The sequence below is a fragment of the Chiloscyllium plagiosum genome, unplaced genomic scaffold (genome assembly GCF_037043375.1).
Source record: "Chiloscyllium plagiosum isolate Xiang-an unplaced genomic scaffold, Cpla_swu_hap1 HiC_scaffold_3, whole genome shotgun sequence".
In the NCBI taxonomy this organism is placed as follows: domain Eukaryota; kingdom Metazoa; phylum Chordata; class Chondrichthyes; order Orectolobiformes; family Hemiscylliidae; genus Chiloscyllium; species Chiloscyllium plagiosum.
In genome coordinates, this window is record NW_028270141.1 from 55169665 (window position 1) to 55188386 (window position 18722).

General features: G+C 42.1%; 1 protein-coding gene across 3 annotated transcripts in view; it reads left to right on the plus strand.

Annotated features, from left to right (window-relative positions):
* Window positions 1-18722, plus strand: part of col19a1 (collagen, type XIX, alpha 1) — a 422382-nt gene that overhangs the window by 238807 nt on the left and 164853 nt on the right. For 2 of the 3 annotated variants that reach the window (XM_087979446.1, XM_087979458.1), the window contains exons 17-20: window positions 3150-3203; window positions 11280-11333; window positions 12636-12680; window positions 16285-16329. In XM_087979446.1, the coding sequence (XP_087835572.1) occupies window positions 3150-3203; window positions 11280-11333; window positions 12636-12680; window positions 16285-16329 (198 nt within the window). The remainder of the gene's footprint in view (window positions 1-3149; window positions 3204-11279; window positions 11334-12635; window positions 12681-16284; window positions 16330-18722) is intronic. The other variant, XM_087979452.1, reaches the window with a different exon arrangement.

An 18722-nucleotide genomic window follows, 5' to 3' on the forward strand; every position in this document is an offset into this window, starting at 1 on the left:
CAAGCCAGTTGTTGACACAGAAACTGAGAAATTGTTCTTTGTTGATAGAGTTTATTCATTCCTCAGTCTTACAGCTCCTACCACACACAATCCCACCTTTATATTCCCTAAGCAACCTGTCCAGAGGCATTATTGCACATCTCTTGAGTTGACTTGAACCTGGTCCTCTTGGTTCAGAGGTAAGGACATAGTCAAGACACTGCAAAACTCTCCTTCTCCCTTTATAGCCACTCTGTCCATTAGTTAATCAATTAACTCCAATCACCCATGTAACTATTTGCTACATTACAAGAGGAGGAGAAAAGAAGGGAAGAGGGAACAGAGGTGTAGGCAATAAGAGGAGAAGAGAGAAAGAAGAAGAGGAAGCACAGGGATGGCAGAGGGACAGAGCACAGGTATGAGGTGAGATGGAAGGGGAAGGGGAAAAGAGAAGAAATGGGATGAGGGTAAAGGGAAACAAGGTGGAGAGGGAGAGGGTTGGGAAGAGGCAGTGGGAAAAAGGGAAGAATGGCAACTGCATTGGGAAAGGTAAGCACTATTCAGGCAGACTAGAATTGAGAGGGAGCCACAGGATGGGGGGGGGGACTTATCTGCAGATACAAATGTTGTAAATATTACTAGATCCATCTGGAAGTTCAGTACCCAGGGGAAATGGCTTCAAGTGGCTATGCAATTGCTACCAACAACTCTCTACACCTTTTATGACAGCACTGCGGAATTATATGATTGCACTCTGACTTCTCACTCTTAAGGTACCTGTACTGTGTTCTTGGTCTCCTAACACTGTGGGCAATCTGTGCACTTCCCATTCTATATAACTTGACCACCTGCCTGTTGCATTGCAGCTGGGAGCCCATCTCCAGGCTAAATGCACAGATTCAGGAACAATTCAAGAAGGTGAGCTGGCTACATGCTCACCTTCAAATCTGTCTTGATTGGAGGGGTCAAAAAATTCCAGCCTTTGTCTTGCCCCTAGGCAGCCCAGCTACAAACACCATTCCACAGTTTGGGCTTTACATAAAGGCAATTCGAAGACAGACCTCCATCCATATAATAGAAAATAGTACCTTTGATACTCACAATTTTCTACAAAAGTTATAATGAGCAGAAACGTATGGCAACTGTGGCTATGACATCTCGATAGATGCTTCTGATTGGTAATACTGTCTTTAGGGTGCCATGGCCACATAGAATGCAGAGCTGTTACTAAACTTTGTCCCATTTAAACCTTTTCTTAATCGAAAAAGTGACTTGTGGAGATTTATAGCACCTTTCATGATCAGAGGACATACCAAAGTATTTTAAAGCCAATTTACAGCAAAGTATACCTGAAGTGTGGACACTATTATAATGTAGGAAACAGGGCTAACAACTTGTTCTCAACTAGATCGAGGAATGTGTTTGTGGTTTTAGATGAGAGGAGAAATCTTCTGCTTTTAGACAGCATTATGTAATGGAATGCTTTTTTTTATCCAGCTGAGGGAGCAGATGGTATATCTTTTTAACATCTATAATGAAACATCTATACATCATATATATTAAAATTATTTTTGGAATTTGGAGGTCAGAGAGCCCTTCCAGAGTAGTGACGTAAATCCAGCATTTGTCAGAAAGTAGGTAAAAGCATTCTCCTGTGATGTTAATGGAAAGATGTTTATATTGTTAGGTTTATGCAGGTAGGGTAAACATTTAAAGTCACTAACTCTGCTTTCAGTTCAGCAGAATGTTGGACTGAGCTAGTTTTTTTTTTCAACAAAATTGGTCAGAAAGCACCAGAACTGAGTTTAGTTTCTCTCCTATATAAAGGATTCAGGGCAATTCAGGGAATAAATAATCTCAGCAGAAGGATTCAGTTTGTAAAGCTTCCAAATCAGGAGAGTTTGTTTGGAAATCTGCAGGTTATTAAAGTTGAGAAATTTTAGCCTATCAAATTGATGAAAGTGTTCAAGTCAGCAGCATTGAAAAGAAATCAACAAGTTGTCTCAAAAGTCAACATCAGCAATGCTGTAAGGAGTCAGTTAAGTAGAACCCTGAAGATTTGAGATGAGAGTACAATTTCTTTGGATTTGAGGCTCTGTAATGGATAGTATCAAGAAAAAGACTGAAACTTAGAAATTCTGTATGTCTTAATATCATTCTGTTTTCTATGTTAAGATTGTTGTGGGGATTTTTTTGTTCAGTAGACTCCTGTTCTGATATGAAAGAAAATCTGCAGTATTTGAATATACTTCAGTGCTGTATTAACAACATAAGCAAATAAATTTAACAATTAAACCATTAATTTTCCATTTTTTTTTAAAAACCCAATAAAATGAAGAACTGCAGATGTTGGAAACCTGGGACAAAAATAGAAAGTGCTGGAGAATGTCAACAGGTCTGGCAGGATCTATAGAAGGAAAAGTAGAGTTAACATTTAATGTTCAGTGACCCTTTTTTCAGAACTGAAAATAGCCCTGTAAGGGTGGTAGTTATGTTAATGATTTGTGTGGGGTTGGGGAGAGAATAGACTGCATGGGGATAGTGCCCAGAGACAGAGAGAGAAAAGCAAAGGGGATAGGCAAACAAGGAGATTACAGCTAATCTGCCAAGAGAGAGATAATTGCTAGGTTCTCTCTCTATCTCTCCCTGTTTAAAAAAAAACTTACTCAATCATAGATTCTACTAAACTAAAAGATCTAATTACTTTAAATATTTAGCCTACATGTCATAAACCCAACATGGCAAACATCTTTTCATTAATACCACAGGGGGCTGCATCTACCTTCTTTCTGACAAATAAGAATTTAGGTCTTTGTTTTAGAGGGATTCTCTGACCTTGTTCTTTCAGTGATTTGACTTGTCCAGTAGTACCATCATCCAGGATCACAACATATCTCATCTGAAAAGCAGCTCCTCTGAAATTGCTGTCAGCCGAACATAGGCATCTAGATCTCTGAGATGGAACTTGAACCCACATTCATTTGACTTCCTTGTGAACTTTGGTTAACATTAAATCTATGTTTCAGTAGTTTGCCTCCACCACCATGTTTTGTGTGCCATTGTAATAGCCCCCTAAAGAATAGTTCACTATTAATAGAGAAAAAGATGATAGTCACAATAAGGATCACTGACACTTTTATCAAACTTCGTCTACTTTGTTAATTTTGTAGGGTGCTGTTGGGCCTCCTGGATTGCAGGGACCTTCTGGAAAACTTGGACTTCAGGCAAGCTTTTTGAGCTAACACTTCCTTTAAGTTATCGAGCTAAAGGATTAAATGAAGGATCCATAAACTAACCTTTATGCAGCAGAATGTCAAGTTTCAGCTGTACATTTTTGGGTTAGTTTCTCAAGCTCGCAGACTAAACATTCCCTGGAAATTGTTTCCTTGCATTGTTGCTGCTCAGAAAATAATGTCTGTACTTTAAAAGTTAAACTTCAGGTTCAAATCCCCCCATTGCCTTGCCCTTCCCTATTTATTTTAGTCCCTGGACCCCTATCACACTGGTTTCTCCAACCCTCGTTCTCACACATTCCATTGCCACCCTACATCTGACCTTTATTCTCAAATGCCATCCCCATCTTCACTGTAGCATTTGTGGCTATATTCCCAATCTTTTGGAGCCCTGATCTCTGAAACATCTTCCTTAAACCTCTCAGCTCTCTGCCTCTTCTAATTTAAAAGGCTTCTTAAAATGACCACTTTGCACAAGCTTTGGTCCATCTGTCCTTTTGTCTCCTTATGTGGCTCAATGTAGATTTCTGTCTGGTTACTTACCTTGGGATATTTTCCTACACTTAGAGATGCTATATTCAACTATCTTAGAAAATTGCTTTGGAGCTTGTTATTCAATAGCAGATGAAATACAAGGGGCTGAATGCACATCAATAGTGAGTATCATTAAAGTCACACAGAAAGTAGGCCATTGTGCGAGTTTCCATCCCTCACACTTAGGTGATGAAGTGAAATGTGTTGTTGCTGATTTTTAAGCACCAAATTAGGGTCCAACATAAAAAGTGATTTTTAAATACCTCACGCTCACATTGCTTTATTAAAGTTAAAAAAATCACACAACAGGTTATAGTCCAGGCAGCTCCTGATGAAGGAGCCGAGCTCCGAAAACTTGTACTTCCAAAGAAATCTATGGGACTGTAACCTGGTGTTGTGAGATTTTTAATTTTGTCTACTCCAGTCCAAAGCTGGCATCTCCACATCATTGTTTTAATAGAAATAAAACTTGGAAACAGGAGTTGGAATAGGCCATTCAGCTCTTGGAATCTGATCTTCTATTCAGTATGATCAAGGCTAATCAATGAAAAGCAGAATACAGAATACATATTAAATGATGACAGGTTGGGAAGTGTTGGTCTACAAAAGGGTCTGGGTATCCTTGTTCCATGAGTCATTGAAAGCTAACATGCAGATGCAGTGAAAAATGAGAAGGGAAATGGTATGATGGCTTTCCTTACACATGCTCTTGAATTCATGAGCAAAGATGGCTTGCTTCAATTATACGAGCATTACTGAGACTGTAACTGAGTTATGGTGTGTAGTTTTGGTCTCCATATCTAAGAAAGTATATACTTTTCATTGAGGGAGTTACATGGAGGCTTGGCAGACTGATTTCTGAGATGATGGGACTATCATGTGAGGAGCAATGGAAGAGATTGGCTGAAATCACTTAGAGTGAGAGGTTATTTCATTTAAATGCACAAAATTCTTGCAAGGGTTACCAGGATAAATGCAGGAGGGCTGTTTCCCTCTAGTTGAAAGGGTGTGAGGGTCTAGGCCCAGGAGACACAATCTCAGAATAAGGTGCAGGTTATTTAGGGCTAAGAGGAAGTGAGGATTGAGGATGCAGGAGATCAGAGTCAAAAAGTGTGGCACTGGAAAAGCACAACAGGTCAACCAGCATTCGAGGAGCAAGAGAATCGGTGTTTCGAGCAATAAGCCCTTCAATGTCGACTCTCCTGTTCCTCAGATGCTGCTTGACCTGCTGTGCTTTTCCAGCGCCACACTTTTTGACTCTTATTTGGGATTGAGATGAGCAAGAGTTTCTTACCCTAGAGAGCAGTGAATCTTTAGAATTTTCTACTTCAGAGGGCTGTGAAAATGCAATCAATTTTCACAACAGAGTTCAGTAGATTTCTAGATATCAAAGAGATGAAATGGACTCGGAAAATAGTTCTATGGTAGAAAATTAGCCCTGATTTGGTTGAATAGTAAAGCAGGTTTTATATGGGCCAAATGACCTATGCCTGCTCCTATTCCCTATGTTCCCCTACCCCTTCAGTTCACCTCTCTGGACCGAGATTTGAACAGAGCTTTGTAACTCATTACAAAGTTTAAAATGCACTTAGATAAGTACTTGAGTAGGAAAGGTTTAGGGGGTTATGGGCCAGGAGCAGGCAGGTGGGACTAGTTTAGTTTGGGACTATATTCAGCATGGACTGGTTGGACCGAAGGATCTGTTTCCATGTTGTATGACTCTATTACTGTATAACTCAGGAGTACAATGCTCCCCATTGAGCATGAACTGACCCCTTTAAAATGAACACATTTCCAGGGTTGCTAACTTCCAATGACTGGGATTCCAACTTTGCAATGTTTCAAAACGCTTACTCCATCTACCAAACTCCCTACGAGGATGTATCTCTGAAAAATGAGAACCTCTTTGAGTAGACAATTGCTATACTCAATTCGAATGTTTAGATCATATTGTAGTATTCTGAACAGAGTGCTGACTGGATTAGCAAAATAGCTGTAGCTGTAGCAACATTAGCTCATAAACTTACATGAAAAGAAACTGAGCAGAAACAATGACCATGAATCCATTAGAGACCTTGGAAGACATTTCTTAATCGCAAAGAGTGGTGAAAACATGGAACTCTTCACCAAAGGAACTGGTTGAAGTGACGGCATTTGAAGATAAGCTGTGCAAGTATTTAAGGGAGCTGTAAATAGGAGGTTACAATGATAGATTTAGGTAAGAAAAGATCTGACTGGAGCATTAACACCTGCATGGACTAGTTGGGCTAAATGGCCTATTTTTGTGTTATATATCCTATAAAGGAGGATAAAGCAGATACAAACTCTAATACCGAACAGCACTCAAAAGCCAGGACAGGAATCAACGTTACTTCATGAAACCTTGATGGAGTTGAACTTTCCACAAAGTCTGCCTTTATAGTCCATTGATTTGATTTTGTTCTTGAGCTATGGGCATCACTAACAATGCTCCAGTGAAGGTAATGGCAGTTTCCTTTTTCTCAATGGTGAAGCTTCTCTTATAATACTCGCATCTTACGTGACAGATCAATGTAACTGCAACTACTGTTGATAGAGGGAAGAAGGGCCTGGAGTCCTACAGTTTGTCCTAAGATTTTGTTCCTATTGGAGACCTGTATTTAAACCCCAGACCAGGTACCATGTGTATGTTACATTCTGGCTAGGAGGTAATCATATTTATTTTAAAGTAAACAAAGTGTGAGATCCAGGAGACTTACAAAGAGAGTAAAGCTACATGATTCAACAGTTTTGAACAAGCAACAATAAATCTATTTCACCAAATTAGAACAAGCTCCAATACATGTCAAACTTTTATACTAATACTCAAAATTGGTAAACATGACTAATAGCCTGTGATCAAATGCACAACAACACACATCCAATTACAAATGCATTCAAGAAAGATCTCATAGATTACTGGGAAATACCCCCAAATGCTAATGACAACAGTGGGTCATCAAATCTCATTACAGTTCATAAGGGATCACAATTCTTCACTGTGGCCAATCAGACCTTAAAACCCTCCTCGAGTGCCACTCCATGATGGACTGCCTCAGCAACTGCTTTTATTCACCTTTTATTGGGTTCACATTCATCTGGTCTCCAAAACTGCACTATAAGCATAACTCCAACTCTTCAACAACTAACTTCACTGAGCTAGTCCTGGCCCTAGATGTTTCCCCTTGAGCTCCAATCTTGCTCAGTTGCATCGAACAAATACTGCCTGTGAGTTTTTTAAGCTCTACTCTCACATCTGCACTCAAGTGTTAATGCTCACAGGAATCTTCTGAGCTCCTCACAGCTTCCCCAGCTCAACGACAGCAACCTTAGCACTTTCTCTGCCCTTTCTCACTCTTTCAGACATTCTTCTGTGTCCAAACATCATCAATTAACTGTCAAATAATCTCCAGAACTTCTCAACACATTCTACCAATATAGACGCATCCAGCTGCTCTTGACTTCTCATTGAATCCCCTGCACAGAATCTGTAGAGTTCAGCTTCCTTCCCAGAACTACAGCAGACCTCCCCTATTGTCTAGGCAGAATGGAATGTTTCCACTGAAAAGCTCTGGGAAAAAAATGAAAGTTATGTTTGCACAGACCAGTGGAAATAGATTTTATTGCAACTAGAATAATAACATCTAAGGTGTAAATTCAAATTTCACCATGGACTTGAAATATATCACGACTCAACCCAGTGCCTCTGATAAAATATGTATGGATGTAATGATCTTTATGACAGTTACCTTGCCAAAAAGTAGATTTGCTGCTTCAGTCTCCTTTTGAGAATGGGATGTAAAGGCTCTGCCTTGTCTGATGGAAGAAAACCCTAGTGAGTCTAATGAGAAGAAGTTCTTAAATAGAACATAGTTCATTACATGGCAGCAATCAGGAACAGTTTACTCTGATATGATAGATATTGTTATAAAGACTATGAGGAGATCTACATGCTAAATCTGTCTCCCTCACGATTCTAACCTGTTCTGCCTCTCCCCACCTTATGGCATTATCAGATTTGGTGGAATTTAATCCACTCCTTAGTATTAACCCTTTCAGAGCCTAAAACTAATGCAACAGAATGCAGTTTCTATTTTCTGAGCCTCTTCTAAGAACTTACAGCCTCACTTCCTACAATCATTGTCATTCCTCTATGAAGTGCTCACTTTTTTTGTGAATATGGTTTTATAGGCCCTGAACTTTCTCATACAGTCATAGAGTCATAGCAATGTACAGCACAGAAACAGACTCTTCAGTCCAACTTGTCCATGGGGAGAAAGTGAGGTCTGCAGATGCTGGAGATCAAAGTTGAAACTTTATTGCTGGAACAGCACAGCAGGTCAGGCAGCATCCAGGGAACAGGAGATTCGACGTTTCGGGCACAGGCCCTTCTTCAGGAATGAGCAGAGAGTGTTCAGCAGGAGAAGATAAAAGGTAGGGAGGAGGGACTTGGAGGAGGGGAGTTGGAAATGTGATAGGTAGAAAGAGGTCAAGGTGAGGGTGATAGGTCGGAGTAGGATGGAGGCGGAGAGGTCAAGAAGAAGACTGCAGGTCAGGAAGGCGGTGCCGGGCTGGAGGGATCCGGCTGAGACAAGGTGGGGGGAGGGGGGATGAAGAAACTGGTGAAGTCCAAGTTCATCCCCTGCGGTTGGAGGGTTCCCAGTCGGAAGATAAGACGCTCCTCCTCCGACCGTCGGGTTGTTGTGGTTTGGCGGTGGATGAGTCCAATGACCTGCATATCCTCGGTGGAGTGGGAGGGGGAGTTGAAATGCTGCGCCACAGGTTGGTTGGGTTGGTTCGTCCGGGTGGCCCAGAGGTGCTCTCTGAATCGCTCCGCAAGTAGGCGGCCTGTCTCCCCAATATAGAGGAGGCCACACCGGCTGCAAACAAAAGGAGTAGCCATGGGCACCCGCATGGGCCCCAGCTATGCCTGCCTCTTCGTAGGGTATGTGGAACAATCCATCTTCCGCAACTACACTGGCCCCACCCCCCATCTTTTTCTTCGCTACATTGATGACTGTATCGGCGCTACCTCGTGCTCCCACGAGGAGGTTGAACAGTTCATCCACTACACTAACACCTTCCACCCCGACCTCAAATTCACCTGGACAGTCTCGGACTCCTCCCTCCCCTTCCTAGACCTTTCTGTTTCTATCTCAGGCGACCGAATCAACACGGACATCTACTACAAACCTACCGACTCCCACAGCTACCTGGACTACACCTCCTCCCATCCTGCCCCCTGTAAAAACGCCATCCCATTCTCCCAATTCCTTCGTCTCCGCCGCATCTGCTCCCAGGAGGACCAGTTCAAAATACGTACAACACAGATGGCCTCCTTCTTCAAGGACCGCAATTTCCCCCCCGACGTGGTCGACGGTGCCCTCCACCGCATCTCCTCCACTTCCCGCTCCTCCGCCCTTGAGCCCCGCCCCTCCAACCGCCACCAGGACAGAACCCCACTGGTCCTCACCTACCACCCCACCAATCTCCATGTACAGCGCATCATCCGCCGTCACTTCCTCCACCTCCAAACAGACCCCAGCACCAAGGATATATTTCCCTCCCCTCCCCTATCAGCTTTCCGTAGAGACCACTCCCTCCGCGACTCCCTTGTCAGATCCACACCCCCCACCGACCCAACCACCACTCCCGGCACCTTCCCTTGCAACCGCAGGAGGTGCAACACTTGCGCCCACACCTCCCCCCTCACTTCTCTCCAAGGCCCCAAGGGAAACTTCCATATCTGCCACAGATTCACCTGCACCTCCACCCACATCATCTACTGCATCCGCTGCAGCCAGTGTGGCCTCCTCTATATTGGGGAGACAGGCCGCCTACTTGCGGAGCGATTCAGAGAGCACCTCTGGGCCACCCGGACGAACCAACCCAACCAACCTGTGGCACAGCATTTCAACTCCCCCTCCCACTCCACCGAGGATATGCAGGTCATTGGACTCATCCACCGCCAAACCACAACAACCCGACGGTCGGAGGAGGAGCGTCTTATCTTCCGACTGGGAACCCTCCAACCGCAGGGGATGAACTTGGACTTCACCAGTTTCTTCATCCCCCCTCCCCCCACCTTGTCTCAGCCGGATCCCTCCAGCCCGGCACCGCCTTCCTGACCTGCAGTCTTCTTCTTGACCTCTCCGCCTCCATCCTACTCCGACCTATCACCCTCACCTTGACCTCTTTCCACCTATCACATTTCCAACTCCCCTCCTCCAAGTCCCTCCTCCCTACCTTTTATCTTCTTCTGCTGAACACTCTCTGCTCATTCCTGAAGAAGGGCCTGTGCCCGAAACGTCGAATCTCCTGTTCCCTGGATGCTGCCTGACCTGCTGTGCTGTTCCAGCAATAAAGTTTCAACTCCAACTTGTCCATGCCAACCAGATATCCCAACCTAATCTACTCCCATCTGCCAGCACCTGGCCCATTTCCCTCCAAACCCTTCCTATTCATACAACCATCCAGATGCCTTTTAAATGTCGCAATTGTATCAGATTCCATCACTTCCTCTGGCGGCTCATTCCATACACGCACCACCCTCTGTGTGAAAAAGTTGCCTCTTAGGTCCCTTTTATATCTTTCCCCTCTCATACTAAACCTATGCCCTATAGTTATGGACTCTCTCACCCCAGGAAAAAGACTTTGTCTATTTACCCTGTCCATGGGTCATCTTAAGCTCTCTTTTAGTGAAAGATTACCTGAACCAAAAGAAACTATGCTCCTCACTACTCCCCCAGTGATGTGGAGGAAATCCCATGGAATTTCAGAAGAAGATGGTCACTTGTTTTCATAGAATCTGAAAAAGGGTGACCATTTGGTTCATTATACCTGTGTTAGCTCCTTGAGAGCACTAACCAACATGTCCCACTCAATTGCCCTTTCCCAATAGACCTGCAAATTCTCCCCCTTCAATGTTTATTCAATTCCTTTTCAAAAATAATATTGAATATGGTTCTACGCTTTAAGTCAGAGCTTCCGAAAATGCACAATTTCTCCTCACATTCGCTCTGGTTCTTCTGTCAATTAGCTTAATTTTTTTTGTTCTTTCATGAGATGTGGATTTTGCTGGCTAAGCCATTATTCATAGTCCATTCCTAATTGCTTGGAGAAGATGATGGTAAGTTGATTTCGTGAATCACTGTAGAGTAGGCTTTGGAGTGTTATTAGGAAAGCAGTTTAGGATTCAATCACAGTGAAGGAATGGCAATGTATTTCCAAGTCAGTGGTGAGTGTATGTGTTACATAGCTTAATTCTGTGCCCTTTGGTTACTGGCCTTTCCATCACTGGAGACAGTTTCTCCCTATTTACTTGATCAAAGCTAAATCATGAGTTTGAAATCCTCTGTTAAACGCATCTTAACCTTCTCTGCTTAGAGATTAGGATCTATTTCTACAATGCTTAAGGTATTCTGCATTTGATTGCCTGTTTGATGAATTTCAATGCTGACAGATCAGTTTAAGTAATGTGGCCGTAACTGTCTCTGGTTATTTTTCCATCTCTAGGGTTTACCTGGTGAGACCGGTCTCAATGGGAAGACAGGGGTGCCAGGTCCTCGGGTTGGTATTTTAATGTTACCACATTTAATTTCTTTTCATTTGTTAAATAATTATCATTATGTACATCAGACGTTCAGGGCAGGCTCATGAAATGTAGTGTCTTATTATTTCCAAGCACAGAATCACAGCAATGGCCTATGCATGGGATCATCCAGAATACAAGTCACTTGAGTAGCCAGGTTAGATGATGATCACTATGGTTCAGTATGCATAAGTACAAGAGGTATTTTCAGTCTGAATCTTATATTGTACTGGTGTACTCAAGAAAAAGAAAAGTTCACCCTGTAAGTTTAACAAAAGCGAAGGGACAGTAGCAAAGAGCAAAAAATAAAGGGTATGGAACCTTAAGTGTTAAAGGCTGTGCGTGGACAATGAATCAATCCTCCAGCTGCCTTGAGCTTTGCTGAAATCTCAAATGTGCAATGGAGAGAGGTAGACATTGGTACCCACCTTGCATATTGTTCTCCTTCATCTCTTGTCTGCATTTGTCATTCGTTTCCCAGAGCTGCATTTAATCCATGAATGATTCTTACAGGAGTCTTGCTAACTGTGATCATTTTGATGATGAAAGAGCTAAATTTTTAATCTTGTGTTTGAAGGACACAGTGAGAAAGGGCAAATTTGTCCAGTTATGTAATGCAAAAATTCCTTCCCATGTGCAACACACTTTTGCAACTTATCGATTAAATTATAGATGATGGTCTAAGAAAGTATTCAGTTGGGATCTGATGACATTTTATTATTGCAAAATTCCACTGTGTCAATAACAGATTAAAGAGTTTTAGCCACTGGGATCATCTTTTTGAAGGGTGTAGCTTTGCTCAGTCGAATAGTGGGAATGGAAGAGGACTAGAGAAAGTCAGACACCTGAGAGCAAGACCCTGAAATCAGAAGACAGCATCGACTTATTTCTGGGCTCTGCAGGAAATCTGGACATAAATTTTGACAGTGAGAGCTATTGAGGAACCTGGCCACTGTGACAGTTTAATAGCAGTTGTACTTTGTATTTGGTGCAGTAAATAACACACAATTGCAGCCATATATTTCAATATATTTGTTCATTTGGGGATGTGCTATTGCTGTAGCTGTTAACCTTCAGCTCAAATTATGAAAGCTGGTCTGACAAAGTCTGCCTAACCTCCATTCAGTATGGTACTGGCAGTGCAGTGAGAGTGAGCTTTTGACTATTCATGACAATGATCGGTCCTGAGTCGTCAATAACCTGTTTATACACCCCATATGTGATATGGTTTAATTTTAATAATGTTGTACCAATTTCATTCCCATTTTATCCCATTGCAGGGTCCAGCTGGGAAAGAAGGTATTCCTGGTAAACCTGGACTGAAGGTGATTTTATCTTTACTCTGTCAAATTCCCTTGTTGTCTTATGATGCAATTTTGCAAAGAACACAGGGCTCTACTGATGAATAATCTTGGTTCCTTGTAGTATTTATGAAGCTAGTCCAGACAAAGAGAGGAATTGTACATTCATACCTGGAAGCCAGATTTACTGGTTCAATGGAAACAGCACAGCTTTGCGGGGACAATTTGTTTGAAACTGTACCAGTTATTCCAAATCCCATATTTGTTGCTCACCATTTTGACATAACTTCTCATTAATTTGTTGCTTTTGGAAACACAGGGCACTCCAATTAACCATATTGATTCATTACATTGACAAAGAGAGAGGCTGCTCAGTGTTCCTGTTTTGCACTCTGTGAATGGAATCTTCTAGCATTGGAGGGAGTGGAGACTCTGCACTGGAGAGGTCTGGAACCTGGACACTTTTAAACCTTTCCTGTATTAATCAATAATCACTGAGTTATTACCGTGACCAAAGAGTCCATTCAGTCCATCATGTCAGGCAGGAAGGTCAAGCTCAAGCTCGCCACCCTGCTGCCGATTGAGGGCCTTAAGTAGCCAATTAAAAACCAGTTAAGGGCCTCATCCTACCTTGGTCTCAGTTATTTCAGCTCCAGGCAGAATGAGAAGGATCCAGCTCAGCCAACTACTTAATCAGAGAGAGGAATTCAATTTGGACCCAGTTCCCTGGTTCCAGGATGTCATTTAACTCCCTCACTGAGCCCATAGAAAATTAGTTCACAATCAGAGCTAGGGAGTTACAGGAGGCCAGGCTGCAATACATGTCGTTACATTCAAACCCAATGAATTGGAAGCAGGTTAATGGAGGAATATTCAGACTGAGATGTATCTTTCGTCACTTTTGGTCAGAAGAATGGTGCATGGCATAAGTAGGAAGAGTAGGAAAAGCAGAGAAGCTATATCAGTGGAAGATAAAAACCATCAGTTACTATGCATTCACTTGCCAGAGTTGAGAGTGGCATTAAGATTACAAGTCAAGGTTCTTCACATATGATGACTGTTACTGGCTGTGGGTGATCTGCGGGTTATGTATGCTCAAGCAGGTTTGAGAGTGCTATAGAGTGATATCAGCTTTCTGACAAGACAACATGGGCCAACATGGAGAGGCAATGGCAGAGTGGTATTATCGCTGATCTGTTAGTTCAGAAATCCAGATAATATTTCATTGTTGGGAAAACCCATCTGGTTCATTGATATCCTTAAGAGAAGGAAACTGCCATCCTTACCTGCTCTGGACCACATGTAACTCCAGACCCATAGGAATGTGATTGACTCTTAACTCCCCTTTGGGATAGGCAATAAATTCAAAGTTTGTATGAAGATAGGCAATAAATGCTGACCTAGCCTGTGAATGACTGAAAAAAGATTCCACAGGGGAAAATATTTTCACCTTACTAACATACATTTTTGCCAGTTTTCTGATATATTCATTGACACTTTTAAACAATAAGCCTGTCCCTCTGTAGTGATCTTGCAGAGGTTATGCAGAGGATACCCAGTCTGCAATGTGGAATCTGGAGTAAAATCCAACCCATTTCTGCTAAAGTGTGTGAGTGAGTGAGTATGTGTGTTGAAGGGTAGTGCAGGGTTTTGATGCTATACAGGGAAAGTAAAGCAAAGATCTCTCTCATCTCCCCCCATCCCCAGCACAGAGAATAGGATTCAGAGGGAGCTGTTCTCCTAGATATTTCACAAGTGGTAGATGGATCAGAGATGTACTGGCAGTGAATTGGAACAGATTACAAAGCCAAACTATTAATGTTGGATAATATCCAAGAAGGAGCAAATATAATCAGGAATTCTACAGTAATATCACTATTGTAGTGTCTATAAGACACTGAAGCAGAAGTAGGCTATTCAGTCCATCAAGTCTATTCCACCATTCAATCTAATAATTCTCAACTCCACTTTAACCCTTGATTCCTTTGTCAATTAAAAAATTGTCCATATCAGCACGGTGGCACAGTGGTTAGCACTGCTGCCTCACAGCGCCAGAGACCCGGGTTCAATTCCCGCCTCAGGCGACTGATTGTGTGGAGTTTGCACATTCTCCCCGTGTCTGCGTGGGTTTCCTCTGGGTGCTCCGGTTTCCTCCGGGTGCTCCGGTTTCCTCCCACAGTCCAAAGATGTGCAGGTTAGGTGAATTGGCCATGCTAAATTGTCCGTAGTGTTAGGTAAGGGGTAAATGTAGGGGTATGGGTGGGTTGCACTTCGGCGGGTCGGTGTGGACTTGTTGGGCCGAAGGGCCTGTTTCCACACTGTAATGTAATCTAATCTAATCTAATCTAATCAGCCTTGAATGTATTAAGTGATCCAGCATTGGCAGCCCACTCCGATAAAGAATTCCATAGATTCAATACCCTCTGACAGAAGAAATTTGACCTCTGTCTTAAATGGGAGACCCCTTACACTGAGATTATGCCCTCTGGTCCTAGACTTTCCCACAAAGGAAAACAATCTTTCTGTATCAAATAAAAGCAGATTATTACAGATGCTGGAAACCTTAAACAAATACATGAAGTGCTGGAGAAACTCAGCAGGTCTGAGAGTATTTGTGCAGAGAGAAACAGTTAATCTTTCAAGACTGGAATGACTTTTCCAGAACCATATCTATACTGACAAATCCCCTAAGAATTTTGTATATTTCAGCAAGGTCTCTTCTCATTCTTCTAAGGTCCAACAAGTACAAGCCCAATCTACTCAATATTTTCTTCACGTTTCCAGAGGTTGCCTCCACTGCTAGTATATCTTTCCTTAGATTAGGAACTTGTATAGTTTTAGCAAAACATGCCTATTTTTATGCTTCATTCCCTTTGAAATAAAAGCCAACTTTCCATTTGCTTTCCCTATTACCCATTGAATTTGTATGCTAGCAGTTTGTGATTCCGGAGGTTTTCAGTTTTTCTCCATTTAATTAATATTGAACAGGGGATTTGAGAGAATTCTTGCAGAAAGAGTTGCTTTATCTGGCAGTGATCCTTGTGAACTGGACAGCACTTTTCAATAGCTACTGCACAGAGGAATCTCTGCTAATGCTCAGCTGTGCACTCACTGTGTAATGAGATCCCTTGAATCTCTGCAAGAGTACCGTGCCATTCACTGTTGCACAATTGCTTTATCGAAATGGTAATCCTTGTGTTTCTGGTGTAAGACATGGTTTTGGGAAGATCTCATGGAGATGTAAAACAATCTAAAGGGCCAGATAGATGGAATGCATTGATTTCCCTCAAAGGAGATTGAAGGACAGAGTTTGGTGAGCCATGGAAAAAAGAAGAGATTAGGATAAATTGTGGCCTCAAAGAGCCAGCACAGGTGAAATAGGCCAAAGCACCTTCTGTGCCCTCTCATCCTTTATAGGATTGATGTGCATCTGGGAAATACTGTAAAATTGACCCTTAAAGAGGAGGTGAGTATACAATAGTTTTATAGTTCCATATGACTAGGTTCCCTCCACCAGTCAGATCTTTACACTTTGTGGATTTCCAACAGGTCTGAAGTTTAAATTGCATGTAAATCTTGCACATCTGTTGTTACACAGCTGAAGTTAATCCTATCTACCTTTCTTTAGGGGAACCCAGGCGAAAAAGGGGAAACTGGAGCTCAAGGAGAAAAAGTAAGAGCAATTGTTCCCAAAGTTCAAATATATTTTTTAACAGAGGGTGGTTCGCATGTGGAATGAACTTCCTGAGGAAGTAATAGATGGGGGTACAATTGCAACGTTTAAAATACATTTAGATGCATACATGAAAAAGAAAGGTTTGGAGGAATATGAGCCAGGGGCAGGCAGGTGGGAATGGTTTAGTTTAGGATTATGTTCAGCATGGGTTGGTTGGACCAAAGGATCTGTTTCCATGCTGTATGACTATATGTTGCTATTGGATCTGGTGATCAAGAGATAAAGGAGACTGGAAATTTTCTGAACTGTGAGCATAGGAAATAGGAAATAGGAATAAGCTATTCAGCTTCTTGAACACCAATGAACAAGATCAACTCCATCTCATTTTCTGGCACTATCCCCATATCCCTTCATATCATCTCTGTCTTGAACAGACTCAATGACTTGAACCACCACACCCCTCAGGGGTAGAGAATTTCAATGATTCACCACCCTCTGAGTGAAAACATTCATTCTCATCCAGGTGCTAATTGTCTGTCTCTTGAGACTCAAACCCCAGGTTTTAGCCTCTGGTTTCCTGTCAGTTCTGGGGACAAATGGCTCAAAAAACACAAAGCAGATTGTCCATAGTTTGTGTAGAATCTGCTGTGTGTTGGGCAAATGCCTGTTGAATCTGCTGAGGGCATGTCTGCACCTGCTTCTACAGAAAACACAGTCATGTCTCAGTATATAGTAAACTTGCCTCATGGTCAGACTGATGTGCATTCACAATCCACTCTCTTGACCTGAGTCTGGAATTTTGCAGACACTCAGAAATGTCAAACTGAGGCCTCTTCAGCAATGTCAGGAATGTAAGAGATTTCATCTTAACATTTTGAAGAAGAACAGGGATGACTATCTGGAGTCCTGGCCAATATTTACCCCTCAGCAATCACTAAAAGGGGTTATTATCTGGTCATATCCATCAAATTACTGTAAGTACTATCGCCATATGAGCAGGTCAGAAATCCTGCAGCAAATAACTCACCTTCTTACACCCCAAAGCCTAACCACTATTTACAAGGCACAAATCAGGAGTGTGATAAAATATTTCCACTTGCTTAGATGAGTGTTGAACCAAAAACACTCAAGAATACCATCCAAGACAAAACAGCTCATTTGATTAACACCACACCCACAAGCATCCATTCTCTCCAATACCAACGGTCATTACCAACAATGTGTACTAGCTACAAGATGTACTTCAAAAATACACTAAGGCTGCTTAGACAGAACATTCCAAACCCATGACCACTGCCAATAAGAAGGAGAAGGGCAGCTGATGCATGGGAGCACCACCATCTGCAAGCTCCCCTTTAAGACACTCACCATCCTGACTTGGGAATATATCACTATTCCTTCACTGTCACTGAATATTAATTCTAGAATTCTCTCACTGAGAGTATTATGGGTCTTCTTCCAGCACATAGACTGCAAAAGTTCAAGAAGGCATCTCACCACCACCAACATTCAATGGCAACTAAGGATGGTTCAATAATTGCTGTTCCAGCCAGTGACACCAATGTCCTACAAGTCAATAATGAATTAAAACTGCTGTTTGTGCACAAATTGACAAGAGCCTTTCCTACATATCAGTTCTACATACCATGAAAATATTTTTTTTTCCTTTTTGAGAAAGTTGATGCATAAGGAGTGTTTTCTTTCATTAATTGCAAGCTGTTCTCAGTCACATTGCCAGAGGGAGTGAGTGTTGCAAAACTCCAATACCACAGTCAAAGTGAGGAACTTATACAGTTGAAAGAAAGACAGACTTGCATTTAAATAGCATGTTTCACAGCCACCAGGCAGGACTTTACAGCTGTTTTTGAAGTGTAACCACTGTCCTCACAAACGGTCAGTTTTGTACCAACCTTCACATACAGCAATATGAAAGTGACCAGTTCATCTGTTTCAGTGTTATAGATTGAGAAGTACTAGCCACTAGGGACAAACTCCCCTCCTATTTGTCATAATCACTGTTCCAAAGTTGTTTATGCTGATACTTTTTGTGATTCTTCTGATCACTTCTACAGAAACTTTTGAGTCTTCAAACTATTTGCAAGTTCACTGGACAAAGTCCTGGAATCCTTCAATTGTTCAAAGATAAAGTATTCTAATGGTCTGCTTTGGCTGCAGTTGATTTCTTAAGAGAAGTCTTGCACCTTCTGGAAGCCGTTTTGTCAGATTTCTTGCGTCCATTTTAAGAACGTAACCCACATATATGTGAGATATGTTTTGTAATCACCCTACAGCCTCAGCCCTCCCTATCTCTGTAATCTCCTCCGCACTACAATCCCCTGAGATACTTGCGTTCCTCTAATTCTGGCCTCTTGATCAAGCTGATTGTAATT